A 15,060-nucleotide genomic window follows, 5' to 3' on the forward strand; every position below is an offset into this window, starting at 1 on the left:
CCACTTTTCAGTTATTAGTAAATCACTGGTTTTCTGAGAACTCTTTAGGAGGATAAGAATCAAGAGATACTTAAGAGAATATCTCCAAAATAAGTACTTTATAGGGAAATGGCTATATAAGTAAACTAACTTTCATGTTTCAGCGTCTTCACTGCACAGCTGGTATCAGATTTTGTTTCATTTAGAGATAAGTGCTAAAAGTCAGTTTAATTTTGGTGACAAGAAGTTTGTGTACTTGTATTTTTATTACTTAAGAACAACTTATGTGATTTTAACCACTTTTAGATACCATGTTCATATGCAGAAACCCTTGAAATTAAAGCATTTATTCTCAGCAATACAACTGTTTGCCAAGTTGCCTATTTTATTTGGTTGCTTAACTTGAAATTTGAGCAGTTCTAGAAATATGAGCTGGCACTTGTGATTTCCCATTTGAAGTTGTTCTTCTGGTACACTCTCCCTTTGGCCCCATGAGTTGTTGCAGTGCACCTTATGCAGTTTGTAGGCTGAAGAAATTCTTCATATGCAAAGGCAGGAGTTTGTTACCCTAATTAAAGTCTTAACAGTCTAATCAAAGAGTTATTATTAGTCCAGGAATAATTATTGCAAGTAAAGAAAGAGTATTGTTGGAGGAAAAAATCTGTCGTAATATAGTTAAAATTGTTCTTCACATGCACCCTAGTCCTTACTCTTCCCTGCTGTTATGTTCACCCAGCTGTTAGTCTTCTGACACCAAAGGTCAACAGAGGCAGCCTCCCCCAGCAAGGAGTGGGGAGTGAGTTGCAGCCAGTCAGCTTTTCCAAGGAGGACGGTGGTGGTGGTCTTATTTTACAACCCACTTGGGGCTATTCTTATTTTCTAATGTGTGCTTACACCTTACTTTCTTTGTATGTCTGGAATGCCCCATAAAAGTTGAATTTCCTGTATGTAAAATATACTGTATACATGTGTTGGATGCTTATTCTTTGTTCCCTTTTCATGTTTTACCCAGCTCCTGAATTTGCATACTCTTAATGAACAGTAATCAATCAGCTGTATTCATGAGTTGAATGTAGGTGGGACCTCTCTTACCTTCCTGTTCCCATACTTTCAAGTCCTTTCCTGTTATCCTGTGCATGAACTACTCTGCACTATGTTGTTATTTAGGTAATAAATAGTTTATACAGATTAACTACTTGTCATTATTTTCTACTGGTCACAGAAATATCTCAATTACTGTAACCACAGGTCTTACACTACACAATTGCACAAAACTAAGCTAAAACTGAAGCAAGGTGAGCAAAAGTGTTGTGATTTAACCCAGCTGGCAGCTAAACACCACACAGCTGTTCACTCACCCTTCCCCCTCCCTCTCTGGGGTGGAGGAGAGAAATGGGAAAGTGAAGCCTGTGGGTTGAGATAAAGACAGTTTATTAGGACAGGAAAATAATAATAATGGTGATAGTACTACTAATAATATGTACAAAACAAGTGATGCACAATGCAATTGCTCACCACCTGCTGACCGATGCCCAGCCTATCCCCGAGCAGCTGCCCCCCCCACCCCAGCTACCTGTCCCTATATATTGTTTAGCATGACGTCAGATGGTATGGAATACCCCTTTGGCCAGTATTGAGTTATATAGCTACCAACCTGGAGAGGCCACAGGAGCTGGAGAGGTTGGAGTGGCTGCAGTGGCCACAGGGTCCATGGGTCCATCATAGGGGTTGGAGTGGCCGTTGGGCCTGTCACAGGACTTGGAGCGGCTGCAGTTTCTGTCACCAGGTTTATAGTAGCATCGATTACAGCTTGATAGGCATAGGCCAGACCCCAGCACGCTACAGGGATCTGTGTCTCTTTGGAATTGCCAGACTGATGACACACCTTTTTCAAGCATTCTACCAGTTTTTTAGGATTTTGCAGTTGTTCAGGGGTGACTTTCCAAAACACTGGAGGTGCCCACTGCTCTAGAAACCTGCCCATATCCTCCCACACTCCCTGCCACTCACAACTATCCCGCCTCAGGACAGATCTCTGAATGGCATTCTTAAGTAGTTGTTTAACCTTAAACAAAATCTGAAGCACATTCAGGAGACACAACAATAACACCATGCTGGTCTGAACATACCAAGGGTTTTTAAAATCTTGAAGAACTATTGTAACTAGCTCGGAGGATAAGAGGGGGGCGAAGGAGAAAGGGAGAGTGAACAAGTAGGAAAAAATATCTCCCCGCCCCCTCCACAGATTGGTTCCCTGAGGAAGAAAGGCAATAGGTATAACTGTTAATAGTTTCTGAGATACGGTTTCCAAAGTACAGAGTCGACGACAGTGCTGAGTACAAATACCAGGTTAGTCTCATGACCAGCAATTTCATCATGTCATAAGCCAGTATTAAACTGCACAGTACTATAATGATCTTAAACCAGGACCCAGAAAGGATAAACAGCACGACAGGGATCACATACAGAAAGTAGCGTGCTGTATAACTTAATTTGGGAAACAGGCACAGCAGACCTGAGATTAAAGCAACATTGTGACTAGCAACTATTAAGCAGGTCTAATACTTATACCAATTTTAGTTTAACACGCTCTGGTCAGATCTGTCATTATCTCAACCCTTTGAGCCCCACATTGGGCACCAAAAGGACTGTTGTGGTTTATCCCGGCCGGCTAAACGCCACACAGCCGTTTGCTCACCCTTTCCCCTCCCTCTCTGGGATGGAGGAGAGAAATGGGAAAGTGACGCCTGTGGGTTGACATAGGGACAGTTTATTAAGACAGGAAAATAATAATAATAATAACGTGTACGAAACAAGTGATGCACAATGCAATTGCTCACCACCCGCTGACCGATGCCCAGCCTATCCACGAGCAGCCGGCCCCCCACCCCGGCCAGCCACCCCTATATATTGTTTAGCATGACGCCAGATGGTATGGAATACCCCTTTGGCCAGTTTGGGTCAGCTGTCCTGGGTCTGTCCCCTCCCAGCTCCTGCTGCACCCCCAGCCTGCCCACTGTTCTGATCGCTCCTTTCTGCTCATTTAATCTGGAGCTTTTTGTAAAGGAAGTTGTGATTTGTCAGTGTATTTATTCTTCTAGAGCCTCTTTGGAGATGCACTGAGAGGGATCTCAATTTTAGGGGAAATCCTGAGTATTTTATTTTATATTTTTTGTATCTCATTATAAAAACGCTAACCACTTTTGAAGGTCTTGGTTGTGCTTTTGATACAAAGTTAATTGTATGCATTCTTAATACACTGTGAGAGGCAAGTTATACTTTAATGTTTACGGAAGAAATGCAGATACTGTCTGAAGAAACTAGTAGTGAAGCAGTTTTTCCAAATCTGTTCAATATTACAGCTTGGTGTTCATAATGGGCAATTATAATAAAAGATAAACTTCTTTATGGGATTTAGAGCTCTAAGTAAATGTGCTGTTGAGGTTTGGGTCAGCTAAATTAGTAAAGTGGGCATTAAAGTTCCTGTTGTGCTTATGGGCCAGTGAGAAACTGCCTGCCTGCCAACCTCCTTGACTCACCCCCAGAATTAGCATAAAGCAGTTCATTCATAGGTTAACTTGCTGCCCAAAGCTTTGAGGCTAAGGATGAGACGACTGATTAGAGATTAGACTGGAGTTTTGCAGTGTAAATGGAGGGTTGCCATCTATCAGGAATAACAAGTTCATCCGTCCGTGATTCTAGAAGGAAACGGTGTCTGTGTGTACCTGAGTGTACTTCGGATGGGGTTGGTTGTTATAATGTACTTCAGAGTATGGAATGGTGAAAATGCTTTGTTTTATCAGTGGTTTCCTCAGCAGTTTTCTTCCATTAAAGTTTTCTCCTGTTCATTTTCTTTTTTGGGCAAAGGAGTTCAAAGCCTGCAAACATCATCCTCCGTCCTACACTTGTGAATTGTTAAAAGAATTGAGGGTTCAACTTTGGGCCACTTTTTCTACTGCTTTGTCCTCAGCCTGAGCTCTGATTTTGCTATAAAGGTGTAAATTTTACTGACTGGTTTCAGAGTCAGACATTTTAGAAGTGCTTTTGAGCTGCAATAAGCATTAAGACTTCCAATGTTGTATAGCTCGCGATGGTTTTGTTAAGGATTCTGTATGCTAGGTACCCAAACTTGCTGTAGTAAGTTGTATGGATGCCACTGTGACTTTCTAGCTCCAGCTATACTATACAGCATTGGAGGATCACTATAAGCATCTACTTTTTTTTTCTTTTTTTTTGGGGGGGGGATTTTTCCATGTTTTTATTAAAAACAAAAACATAAAGTGACAAGGAAATGCAAAAGAAATCTAATCCCCCGAATCTGTGCAGTACACCTCTTTACCCAGGTAAGACAATTTTATTGTATTTATACAAGACTCTTTAGAGTTCCTTGAAATTCTGGTTTTGTGGGTGCATGGACAAGAGGAAGACATTTTCAAAGGATGTAAATTTTAACCTTTTAGTAGAGGCAACTGAGTTTTGAAGCAATTTGTCTTTCAATGTATCCTAAATTATGTTCCTTTTCATACTAATATAAAGCATCTGATTAACTCTGCTGTACAGCAATCCTTTGCTTTTATATCTTGTGTAAATCTCATCTCATGAATGCTTTAGATGAGGCACTCATTTCTGACATGCTTCTTAAAGGTCTCTAGATACAGCCTTTGGAAGAATGTCAATTTATAATTAATGCTTAAATGTTGAAAATCTCTAAGCTGTAACTTGTAACAGAATGAGACACGTGAAACAAAAGTAATACACATTAGAATGAGGCAAATTACTACATTTAGATTAGCTTTCACATTTGAAAGTACAGCCATAAATGTGAATTATTATCTAATTTATTTAACTGCATGGGTATATAATCAGGGTCTCTTGAATATCAGGAGTTCTTAACTGATCATCAGTCCAAGTTTTGTTAATACTTGAATATGCATGGTGGAAATCTTCACTCTTCACTTTATTGGAATAGCTGAAGGCCAAAAATCCAAACTCATGTCCAATCCCCACCCTTGGCCAAATGTAAAAAATGAGCCAGACAAGGTATGGGCTGAAGAACACACAAAATCCCATCTAGTGAAAATACAAGTTGTCTCCTGAAATGACTTTACGGGAAATATCAAGATGTCACATTTCAATTTTTACTTCAGGTAAAATTTATGTTGAGAAGATGCTTTAATTTGAAATGTTGATTTTTTTTTCTGCCTGAAATAGTACACAGCAAAAATATAAATACTCTTTTAAGTACAGTTCCTAATATATTTTTGTCTAGATAGGTGTGGAGCTGAGATGAGTGCTCAGGTGGCTCTTGCTTTATCAGTTACTGCAGGACAGCTTGACTGTGGAAGGACTAAAATTCATTACCCTTTTTTCAGTGATTTTTCTATATAGATACCTCACCCTACAGGTAATCGTATCCAAGTGAGAGTGTGTGTTAGCTAGGGAACAAAATCCTTTTGCAATGCAAATTCATTTGCTTTGCTTTATTACCTCTCCTGCCAATAAAATAGAGAAACTGCCCATTAGTCAGTAGCAGTTTACTGCATAGGTCCCTAGCATCTCAAGGAAATAACGTAAATTCAAGTGGAGCATAGTCTGTGATGTGAATCATGCACAACTGCAGTGATCAGCACTATCATTCATTAAAGGTCATTAAACATCTTTTATTTCAAAAAGTTTCAGCTGTGAATTGGGATGGGTTGTTGAACACAGGTTGGAAATTACCTTCTAGATGAATTTAGAAATGCTAAAGAAACCATTAAAAATTAACTTGTATGTAGGTGAAAAATATTTGGAAATACGTTAGTAGTGATGAGTAAGTGCTTTCACTGTATACTGGTTTCACAGCTGCTTTAGTCATAAATAAATGTTTTCTAGTGCTGTTGAATCAGCACCTGATTGGGAATGTTTGAAACAATCACAGAGATCTAAGATGACTTCTAACCATAATATTTGTGCTCTGCAGTTTTGAAGATCTGAGCATTTAACTTCTCAATACAGTAATCAATGACACCAGGTAAAGCTTTTTGGAAGGAACAGAACAGTTTTTTTTCTTTTTTCCTTTTTTTTCTTTTTTTTTTTTCTTTTTCCTTTCTTTTTTCTTTTTCTTTTCTTTTTTTCAGTTCTCATAGGAAACAGTTGAAGGTAAAATCCTTTACTTTTTGCTCACAGAATTAAGCTGAAAATCAATCTCATGTTTTTGCAATCAAGAGTATTGCCACTGATCTCAGATCAAGATTAAACCAGAACTCCTTGCTTGTTGAAGGGCATTAGGCTGCGACCTGGAATTTGTTCTGGTCTAATGCCATTTTCGGTAGTGTGAATGAACGTGTACTGGCTATTTTTAAACTTAGTCTTAAGGGGTTTAGTTGCATGTCATTTAATTTTGCATAGAATTGGGCTGACAGCCCAGACGATCATGGTAATGACTTTGGTTCGAAGTGTGCAACAGATTTGTCTGAGAGCAGCTTCTAATGCAAAATGCTGGAACTGGGAAGCAAACACAGAAATCATGGCTTGCAGTTTGTTTTATGTATTACATGTATTGTTGTTACAGATGCATTAGAAAATAATCTTCTACCTGGGAAAGTTCATAAACTACATAGAACAAATAGATACAGTGCACAGAGCAATGGGAGAACCAGGCAGGCAAGAGCAGGACTATAAGGGGGGCTCACAGGACTCATTGGTAAAGATTAAATTCTTCCTGGTTGTATTGGTTATGAGCAATGTGAATTTTGATTTTTTTTTGTTGTTGTTGTTGGCCTCCTTTTATCTTCTTGAATGGTAGTTAGCTGCTGGTGTAGAGAGACAGGGAGTTTTCTTTCATTTTGCATAATTTGATTTCAGACTCTAGTAATTTTACCTCTTCTGCACTGAGATAAATCAACATCTTCCAGGACTTTTGAGCAGGGAGCCAGTCTATTCAGCATTATGCAAACTGAAACTTTGACTCAGGGCTTTGTATTCTGTGATGGTGTCAATAAACTGATGTCTTTCTTTGGGCCAGTTTCTGCTTCTGACTAGAAATAGAGCTTCCCCCCCCCCCCCATTTCATTTATTTATTTATTTTTGCATTGGTACTCCCTATGGAAACATTTTTCTCGAAGAGATTCCTGCTTAGAATTTTTTGTTATGTTCTCTCTGTTGTGAAGTCATGGGTAGATACTGAACACCTGGATGAAGAAAAGAAACTGGAAGGGAAATGAAATTGTTATTAGGTCATAATGAAAGCAAACGCAGGAAAGAGCTGCATCTGAGGAAAACAGTAAGAAAGGCACTCAAGAGGCAGACAAGGTATTTAGAAAAGTTAGACTGACAGCTTATGATGTTGCAAATATTGAAAGGGAGGAGTTATGTCATCCGGATCTGCTGCAAAGAGGGTGAAAGTGGTTGGAATAAAAAATACAAAAACATAGAAAGGGCTCCTGGCAGACAGTGCTGTCTGATTTTTTGGCATTGTGAAAGAATGTTGTCTGTTGGCTTTTGTTGTTGGACAGTGCAGCTGTGGAACCTGCATATTTGAAATGATCTCTATTTGTGTCTGCTTTCAGTGACAGGAATCTCTTCCTCTTATTGCCAGTGTTCGATGGATTTCAGGTGCTTTGTAATTTAATGTTCCTAAATTTCACAAAGGTACGAGAGAGTTGCTTGGAACTGAATTGATGCCAATCTTTGTAACTCCTGAGAGAACAGGTTACATTGCCATCTTGCTTGTGTCCACACCTGAAGTCCAGTCACCTTCGACAAGTCCACCAGAAATTAAATAATCTTGCTCTAGAGGATGGTTCTCGTGGATATTTGTTGAGAAGGAATGAATGAACTGGCAAAAGTCACTCTCCAAGTATTTTGCAGTATGATGTTTTCTTACTTTAACAGATTTAAAAATCAACAAGAGTAAATTTTAGTAGAATGAACTTGTGCATATTTGAGAGGTAAGTAGCAACCTAGTGATTTTAGTGCAAGTCTCAAAGAATCTGCAAAATAAAAACTGCTGAGTCCCTCAGTGTGTATTTAATTTGGGAGATGGTGAGTATTTTTCAGTCAAGTGAATGGATAGCACCTGCTGTTTCCCAGTTGTGCTGAGGCTGCAGTGGCAGAATATGTGTTGTGTTGGCAAGGGAAAAGTTTTTGTTTTTTTCTCTTTTGTCTCTATTTATCCTCGTCCATAATGAGCAGGATGAAAGTAGATACGAACGGGCATTTCTACTGCATCACCAAGGCTGTGTCCCTACTTGGTTCTTTTTAGAGGATTTATGTGATGGAAATGGGCTGTGAATGGCCAGTTACAGATAACACAGATGGGTACCTGACTGTGTGGGAACTGACTTTTTTTAGCAAAAGAAAATGCGGTTCTGAACAAACCGTTATGTCTGGCTTCTTGTTTCTGCAATCTTGTTAACACTGGAAATTAGTCACAGAAGACTGAGGTTTTGAAAACAAAATGTGCTCTTGCTGTAGACCTCATTCCTGGTGAGCAAAGAGGTTTCTTCTATCTGGCTGTTGGGGAATTTCTATTGTACCCCTTGAGGTGTATTGAACACTTGTTTCAATATAAAAAGATTCAATGAGCAATGCATCAGACAGTGCCACTGCCTTAAGTGGTTCTAGAGGGAGTCCTCCAAGGTGTGGGACAAGTGAGATCCGCCAGTGCCGATCCCATGAGCACAGGCATGGGGTGCTTCAGCCTGGTGTTGGGTTGGTGCCTCAGTGCCAGCTCTGGGGTGTCCCCTGCATGCTGCCCTTCTGCTCTTGCTACATGGCACTGCTGTAGCACTTATCAGAAAGGGAAGCGTCACTCCCTGGTCATTCCTTGGTCACAGATTAGCCTTGCTGAGCAGTTACAAGTTGAATTTCTCCTTCATGGCCTCAAATGCAACGTTGTAGGTTGCAGCTATTCAGTATGATTGATTTACTAGCCAATTTCTCTTATTTCTTCCTTATTGGTCTAGTGGTTTCTTAGCTTGTTGTCCCTTTTGGTTTCAGACACTTAGCCAAAAAAAAAAAAAAAAAGTCAAGACTCACTTTCCAGCTTCCCCCCCCGACACACTGCATTAGTTGGAGTTTGTGTCCCAGAATTGTGGCTGTCACTGAGAATATGTAAGCTGTAAATTATAGCTTGGAAATATCCAGTTTCTTAAGATCTAGGTCAGAGGCTGATTCAAACATAATAATTTATAATAATGGAACTAGGGCAAAACAAAACAAAACCCTCTCACCAAATGCAGCTTTTCAAATATGGAGAGAGGGAAGTAATCCACTACAAAGACATAGCCAGCACATTGTGAGTTGAGAGAACAAATTACTGCTCTTCACCAAATGAAGCTGTACAGACCCACTCAGGCAGTTTTCTTTAGTAACCATTGTTCAGTTCCTTATTGCTTAGTCTTTCCATTTCAATTTGTGCAGAGCAGTGACATCTACAAATATTACTGCAGCTTACAAAGAGCAGAAATGAACTTAGCAAAGAGAAGCTGTCTGACCTCTAATGCACACCGATTGACAGTATAAACAGTGAAAATCTGCTCATCAGGAGATTAATTTCATCTGATTGTGCATTAAGAAGTTAAATGTTTTTAAATATCTCGATAATATCCTTAATAATTTTATAAAGAGTCTGTGTCCCCTCTTTGAGATTGCATCTTGGAGTTGTAATACTATTGTGTTTGTGTTTAAAGCATAGCTGTTCTGAGCAAAATAAAATATTGAAGAACTTGTTTCAGTTTTGCATACTTGTTTAAAAGTTCACGCTTTTAATAATGATGTTGATTCTGTTGCTCAGGGGTTGTAATGTAGTGCTTGTCTTCTATTGAAATTTTGTACAAATGAAGCATCCTCTTCTTCCCTGTTGACATGAGAATTTATTGGGGAATATTTTTATTACCTAAGGTGTTCGTGTTAGTTCCTTCCACAGATAATGTATTTGTATGCTTTTTTGTTCATCTTCTCAGTAATGTTGGAGGCAGTGTTCATAGATTATTATGGGTTAAAGTTATCAAGAACGGTGGAGAAAGACTTATTGCATAGTCTGTGCCTAAAAATTTGTCCTCCCAGGTAGTGAGGCTACAGGGTAGATGTTGTGGTGTACTTCTGGTGGTTGACACCCATCAGTCCTCTCTCTGATCTTTTCAAAATGCTTCCTGAGGAAGGCAGAGCAGTGCATAAACTTCACTGGATGCACTGGGACCCTACTGGACCACAGCATTTCTTTTGAGGAGCCAAGACAGATAAAAAGGGATACGCAAGGTAAAAAGTTTCTAATGTGTTCTACTTTTGAGAAGAACTGGGCTGTGTCTTTTTGTGGCTGTATTTATTTAGTAGAAAATATGGATTTGGGTCAGCTGAAGGTATGATACTGCTATCTAATCCTATTGAGTTTGTCCACTTGTTAAAGAAGTGATTTTGGCCTAGTATTTTTGAAATGGTGTCATCTTGCTTAGGTATCCAGTAAAAAAGTTAATGTGCAGCACTTCCTTCAAAATAAATCTTTGATTTAAAGGGAACAAAATTGTTTTGCTATCTTGGATTAACCAGAGAACTCAGAATATATTTCATTCGCACAGCAATATCTGTGATGCTTCTACTGGGGGAAGCTACAGACAATTCAAAGCTTCAAAGTAAATCTGCTTTAATGTGTTTAAAAAACATGCAAGACACTCCTTGATGGGAAACAACATTTTTATAATATTATGTAAAAGCAAAGAGGCTGAGGGGAAAAATGAGGCTAAGTGACTCATCACCAAGAAAGCTGATCACAAAACATTTGCCCATTTTCTCTGAGATGCTGAAATGCAAGTGGGGGACATTTCTAGTTAGAAAATCCCACACATTACATTCTCTCTTCCGTTGTAACCCGTGGAGATGACCTAGCTTTTCAGCCATAGTTTAACTTTTTGTAAAAGCAATACAGATTTGGTTCACAACGATTACACGTGCAGAAATGTTAGTATGCTGGGAAGAGAAGGATGTGATGTAGAAGCACTAGGATCTATAGGCTGACTGGGTTCCTACTTGTGCTACAGCATCTCTTTCCCTTCCACCTTTTCACCTACCTCAAATGATGTTGTTGCTGTGGCTGAGGTACAAACTCTGACCTGCTGAGGTGAGTCCATGGTCCCAGTGCTGAAGCAGCAGGGGCAATGATGGGGTAAAAGAGGTAAAAATGGATCTTCTGTCTGGTATACAGAGAGGACAGAGTTGGTTCTTTACAAGAGGTGGTGCTAACTCTTCATAAGAAGTAGTGAAATAGTGCTTCAATGCAATAGCTTGCTTTGGCTATACCTTAGGCTCCCTGACAAGTCTTCCTTCAAAACCTTTTAAAAGAAAAAATCACCTGTATTTAAAATCATGGAATGAAAGTACAAACTCAGGTATGACTTGGGGATGACCTGAATAATTTGATTTCAGCTCTGTATGTTTGTAAGAGAAGGAGGGGAAAGGGAACTAAAAAGTGTTATCTGCTTTCTGTTGTGTGGTTTTCCCCTCCAGGAAGGCTATGGCAGTAATGTAACTGGAAACTATTAAAGGAAAAGAAGCTACAGGTGCACTTATGAGCTTGTCATGCCCTCAAATAGATGACCAGGGTTGGAGTATATGCCCACAGCTTTCACAAAGTGAGTAGAAGAGCATCCTGAGAAACAAAGCACTTCCCAGTGCTACACTCAGCAAAACAGAGAACCTCAAATCTCCAGGCAGTGACCTGAAATGATAATCTGCATTTGGAAAGGTTTTGGCTGTCAGTTTTCACCAGGGTCAGGGAAGAAGGCGAGCCTCATTTGTAATTTGTACTGCTTGTGTGCATGCTCCAGAGTACTTGAAGGCACTTCATGTGCACACATGCTGTGGCTGTATGCTTGTTATGTTCTATAAATGTTCCCGTGCCCCAGGCAGTTCAGTCTGGAGAAGACCTAAATTATAGGATTTCTTCAATGCTAGCTACGCTCTAATTTGTTTGCGTTTGCTATTTGTTCTGCTGGTCTCTGAAGAGTTAAATGTGCTATTCTTAGCTCTATCTGTTTCTTTGCCTGCTTGTTTCACCTCTGATGCAATGCAGTGCTGCCACTGCAATGCATTGTCAGTTTATATCAGATTACACCGGTAACAATTTTTAAATCAACACGAGGTTACTTGATTTGTTTTCCTTTCCTGTGGTTAGATGCCTATTAAGTAATCAGGGCTGCATGCTAACAACTCCAAGAGTAGTTACAGATCATTCTTTGACAAATAATTTGATGTGGACAGTATGTGGATGGCTTCTGAAACAATTTTTGTATAAACAATATAAATATAGCTGTGCACTGGAAATCTTCAACCCAGTTTTGAATGTAGTTTCCATGCAGAAACAAACTAAAATAACTTGCTTATGCTGAACATTAACTTTGGGCTCTTTCACATGGTACAGGTTTTGTTTTGCAAAACAATGCTGTTGACTAGAATCAACTGTTTTATGTTCTGGCTGTCCAAATGATATTCTGCAAATGTTTGTACAGACTGGGGGAGTTCTTCTCTACAGTGGCTTGGTTTTTGCTCATGGAGCAAATATGCTCCAACCATATGTTTGGTGTCATTCTGGACTTTTTGGACAGTGGGACAGAACCACAGAGAAATTTTTCTTTAGCTCACACACCAGGAGCTGTAAAGAAGTGCCCAGCCAGGAAGCTTTGTGGACCTAGAGTCTTCTATATCCAGCTGATAAAACTGATACTGTGGTACAGATGCAGGCCTGGATTTCAAAGCTATTCTGAGACAATTTTAAGTGCTTGGTTTGAGCACAAAGTAAGCTTTCAGTACATCATTTTGCATCTGCCTGCAGAAGTGTGAGAAGCTTGAGGACTGACATTCACACCACAGAGGAGTTCTCACTGGGTGGAACTGGTACCAGTGAGCCTATGAGCAGCCCAAGCAGTGCGCAGCTTTAGCAAGCTTAGTCATTCTGCTGCTGCGGTTGGGAGGCACGATGACTGCTGAAACAGCTGTTTTCATCTTCTGCTTTACCTTTCCTATAGAACAATGTGCAGCATGCAGTTGCTTTGTGCTTATGCAAGACTGCTGTACTCCAGTGACATGCAGCATTTGCTAGGTAATTGCCATCCCAGGCGACGCATGAAGTTGATTTTGGTCCACTTGAGTAGTTCTAATGGTCTTTCACTAACAGGCCATTTTTCTGTTAGTTTTAGGGAGTGGATTATACTTGCTGTTCCCCCTCCTTTCCTCGGAGGGAGATCAGACACTAGGATGCTGTTAAGCTTGGTAAGAGTAGTCATAGTGGGGATCTGGGGATTTAGCCAGAGCTTTAACTATTCAGAAGCCTTGGGAGTGAAGCAAATTATTCTGAACATATGACACTTTGAGAGGAGCATTTCATACAGTGATGTACTGAATACTAAAAATAGAAGTGATTTTGTGTACTTAAGTTAACAATTGCATGCTCCACAGGTGATACACGTACTGTTTCTGGCTGTGTGTGCTTCTTTAAGATGGGATGTGGTGGGCTCTCAGCATTCTCTGTAGTTGCTAGAAATGCATTTTTGTGTGACACTTACCAGCGCGTTTGTTTAGATACAACAGGGCAAGGTTTGTTGAGCTAGGGCTATTTGGGTTGAATCTGCGTCTTAGGATAAGTGAACAACTCAGCTGTCAGGCCTGACCTTACTGTAAGTGATTCTTTGGGTTGTGATGCCCCAAGGCCCTTTTACAGGAAGACCATAAATAAATAAATTGATCATAGAAAATATAAGTGAAATAATTTCTTCCTGCAGCAATCCCCTTGGTGCAGTTTCTTGATAAAATACCTGCTGGCTTAGAGAGAATTAATTGCTAGCTTTTTCGAGAAGAAAGTATATACCTTTTTAGCGTGTCTTTTTTAGAAACAGTGCTTCATACTGTGTCTCAAAACTCAGAATTTTGACTTACTATTCCCTCCTCTATGCTAGTGTCTGTTATGGATCCAGACATAAAACCAAAGTTTCTGGACCTGTGCTGACCTGTGCGTGTATATCCTTCATGCTTAAAAAATTAACTTATTTGGAAAAAAGTCTGAATGAGAAAATACTACTTACTCATTCCTTAACAGTGCCTTAACTTCCTCATCACTGATTCCTCATCAGTGCCTTAACTGATCACCTTGAGATGAGGTTTATCTGAGCAGTTAATTGAACATCAGGGAGCAAAACCCACTTTTGTTTATCAAAGTGCAGCTGCTCATGTGATGAAGGTATTGGATGTGCCGCTGCTCCCCTGTATTGACTTAACAATTCACAGACAAAACAAATGATTAAATCTACATAAGAAGCAGATTATCTCAAGGCTTATGAGAGTGAACTATAAAATCTTAGCATGCTTTAAAAGTACCAAACCTTTATGGACGTACTGTGATCTGTTGGAGACAAGAAAAATTGGAAAAGTAATTCAGCTTTCTTGTCTGATGTGACGTTTACAATATATACTTCATACTGTGTGCATGAAACTTTTTTTTTTGTATTTTGAAATAGTAAATATATAGCAGTTTTGCATATGGGATGCATACATGTGGATTACTTAGGTGATCTCTTGAGGAACCAAAAATCTGTCATTTTAAGAGAATAGCTGAGTTTTTTCCATCAGAACATGCTCCACTATGATTCTTGGAGGACATCTATTTTGGGCTGAAATTGTACATTGCTCTAGAAGGAGAAAATGTTATCTTGACTACTTTCTTAGTTGTACACTAACTATTAGTGTTTGGTATTATAACATACATTTCTCTCTGCTCTGTGATTTCCAAACTGACCCTGGACTTTAAAAATCATATCAGAGATATAGTTCCATGATTTATCAGAAGAACAATTCCATGAAATTCAGTAACAAGCTGTTTCCTAAACAAGCTGCTTCAGTGTATAGAGTTAAACGCTCTCTTACTCTTTTTACAACCTTGCATCAAATGGAAGAGATCTAGAGTCCAAAGCTATTTTTGCTCTGGAGTTCTTCCTTTGGCTTTTAGATGTGTGTGGCACCTGTGCATTGTCAAACTTTAAGCTGTCTGGCTTCTGAAGAGCAAAGCTCTAACATTTATATATATATATATATATGTGTAAATATACATATATA

At 39.4% G+C, this 15,060-nt stretch overlaps 1 protein-coding gene across 2 annotated transcripts in view; it reads left to right on the forward strand.

The window, feature by feature from the left end:
* Positions 1–15,060, forward strand: part of GRIN2A (glutamate ionotropic receptor NMDA type subunit 2A) — a 214,984-nt gene that overhangs the window by 4,114 nt on the left and 195,810 nt on the right. Inside the window, exon 1 of one of the 2 annotated variants that reach the window (XM_080556995.1) lies at positions 11,417–11,588. The exons of the other annotated variant lie outside the window; for it this stretch is intronic. Coding sequence (XP_080413121.1) covers positions 11,550–11,588 — 39 coding nt within the window. The 5' untranslated portion in view covers positions 11,417–11,549. Of the gene's footprint in view, positions 1–11,416; positions 11,589–15,060 lie in introns of those variants that run through there. 2 annotated transcript variants of the gene reach the window in all.

The sequence above is a fragment of the Anser brachyrhynchus genome (assembly GCF_964034855.1).
Source record: "Anser brachyrhynchus genome assembly, chromosome: 15".
In the NCBI taxonomy this organism is placed as follows: Eukaryota; Metazoa; Chordata; class Aves; order Anseriformes; family Anatidae; genus Anser; species Anser brachyrhynchus.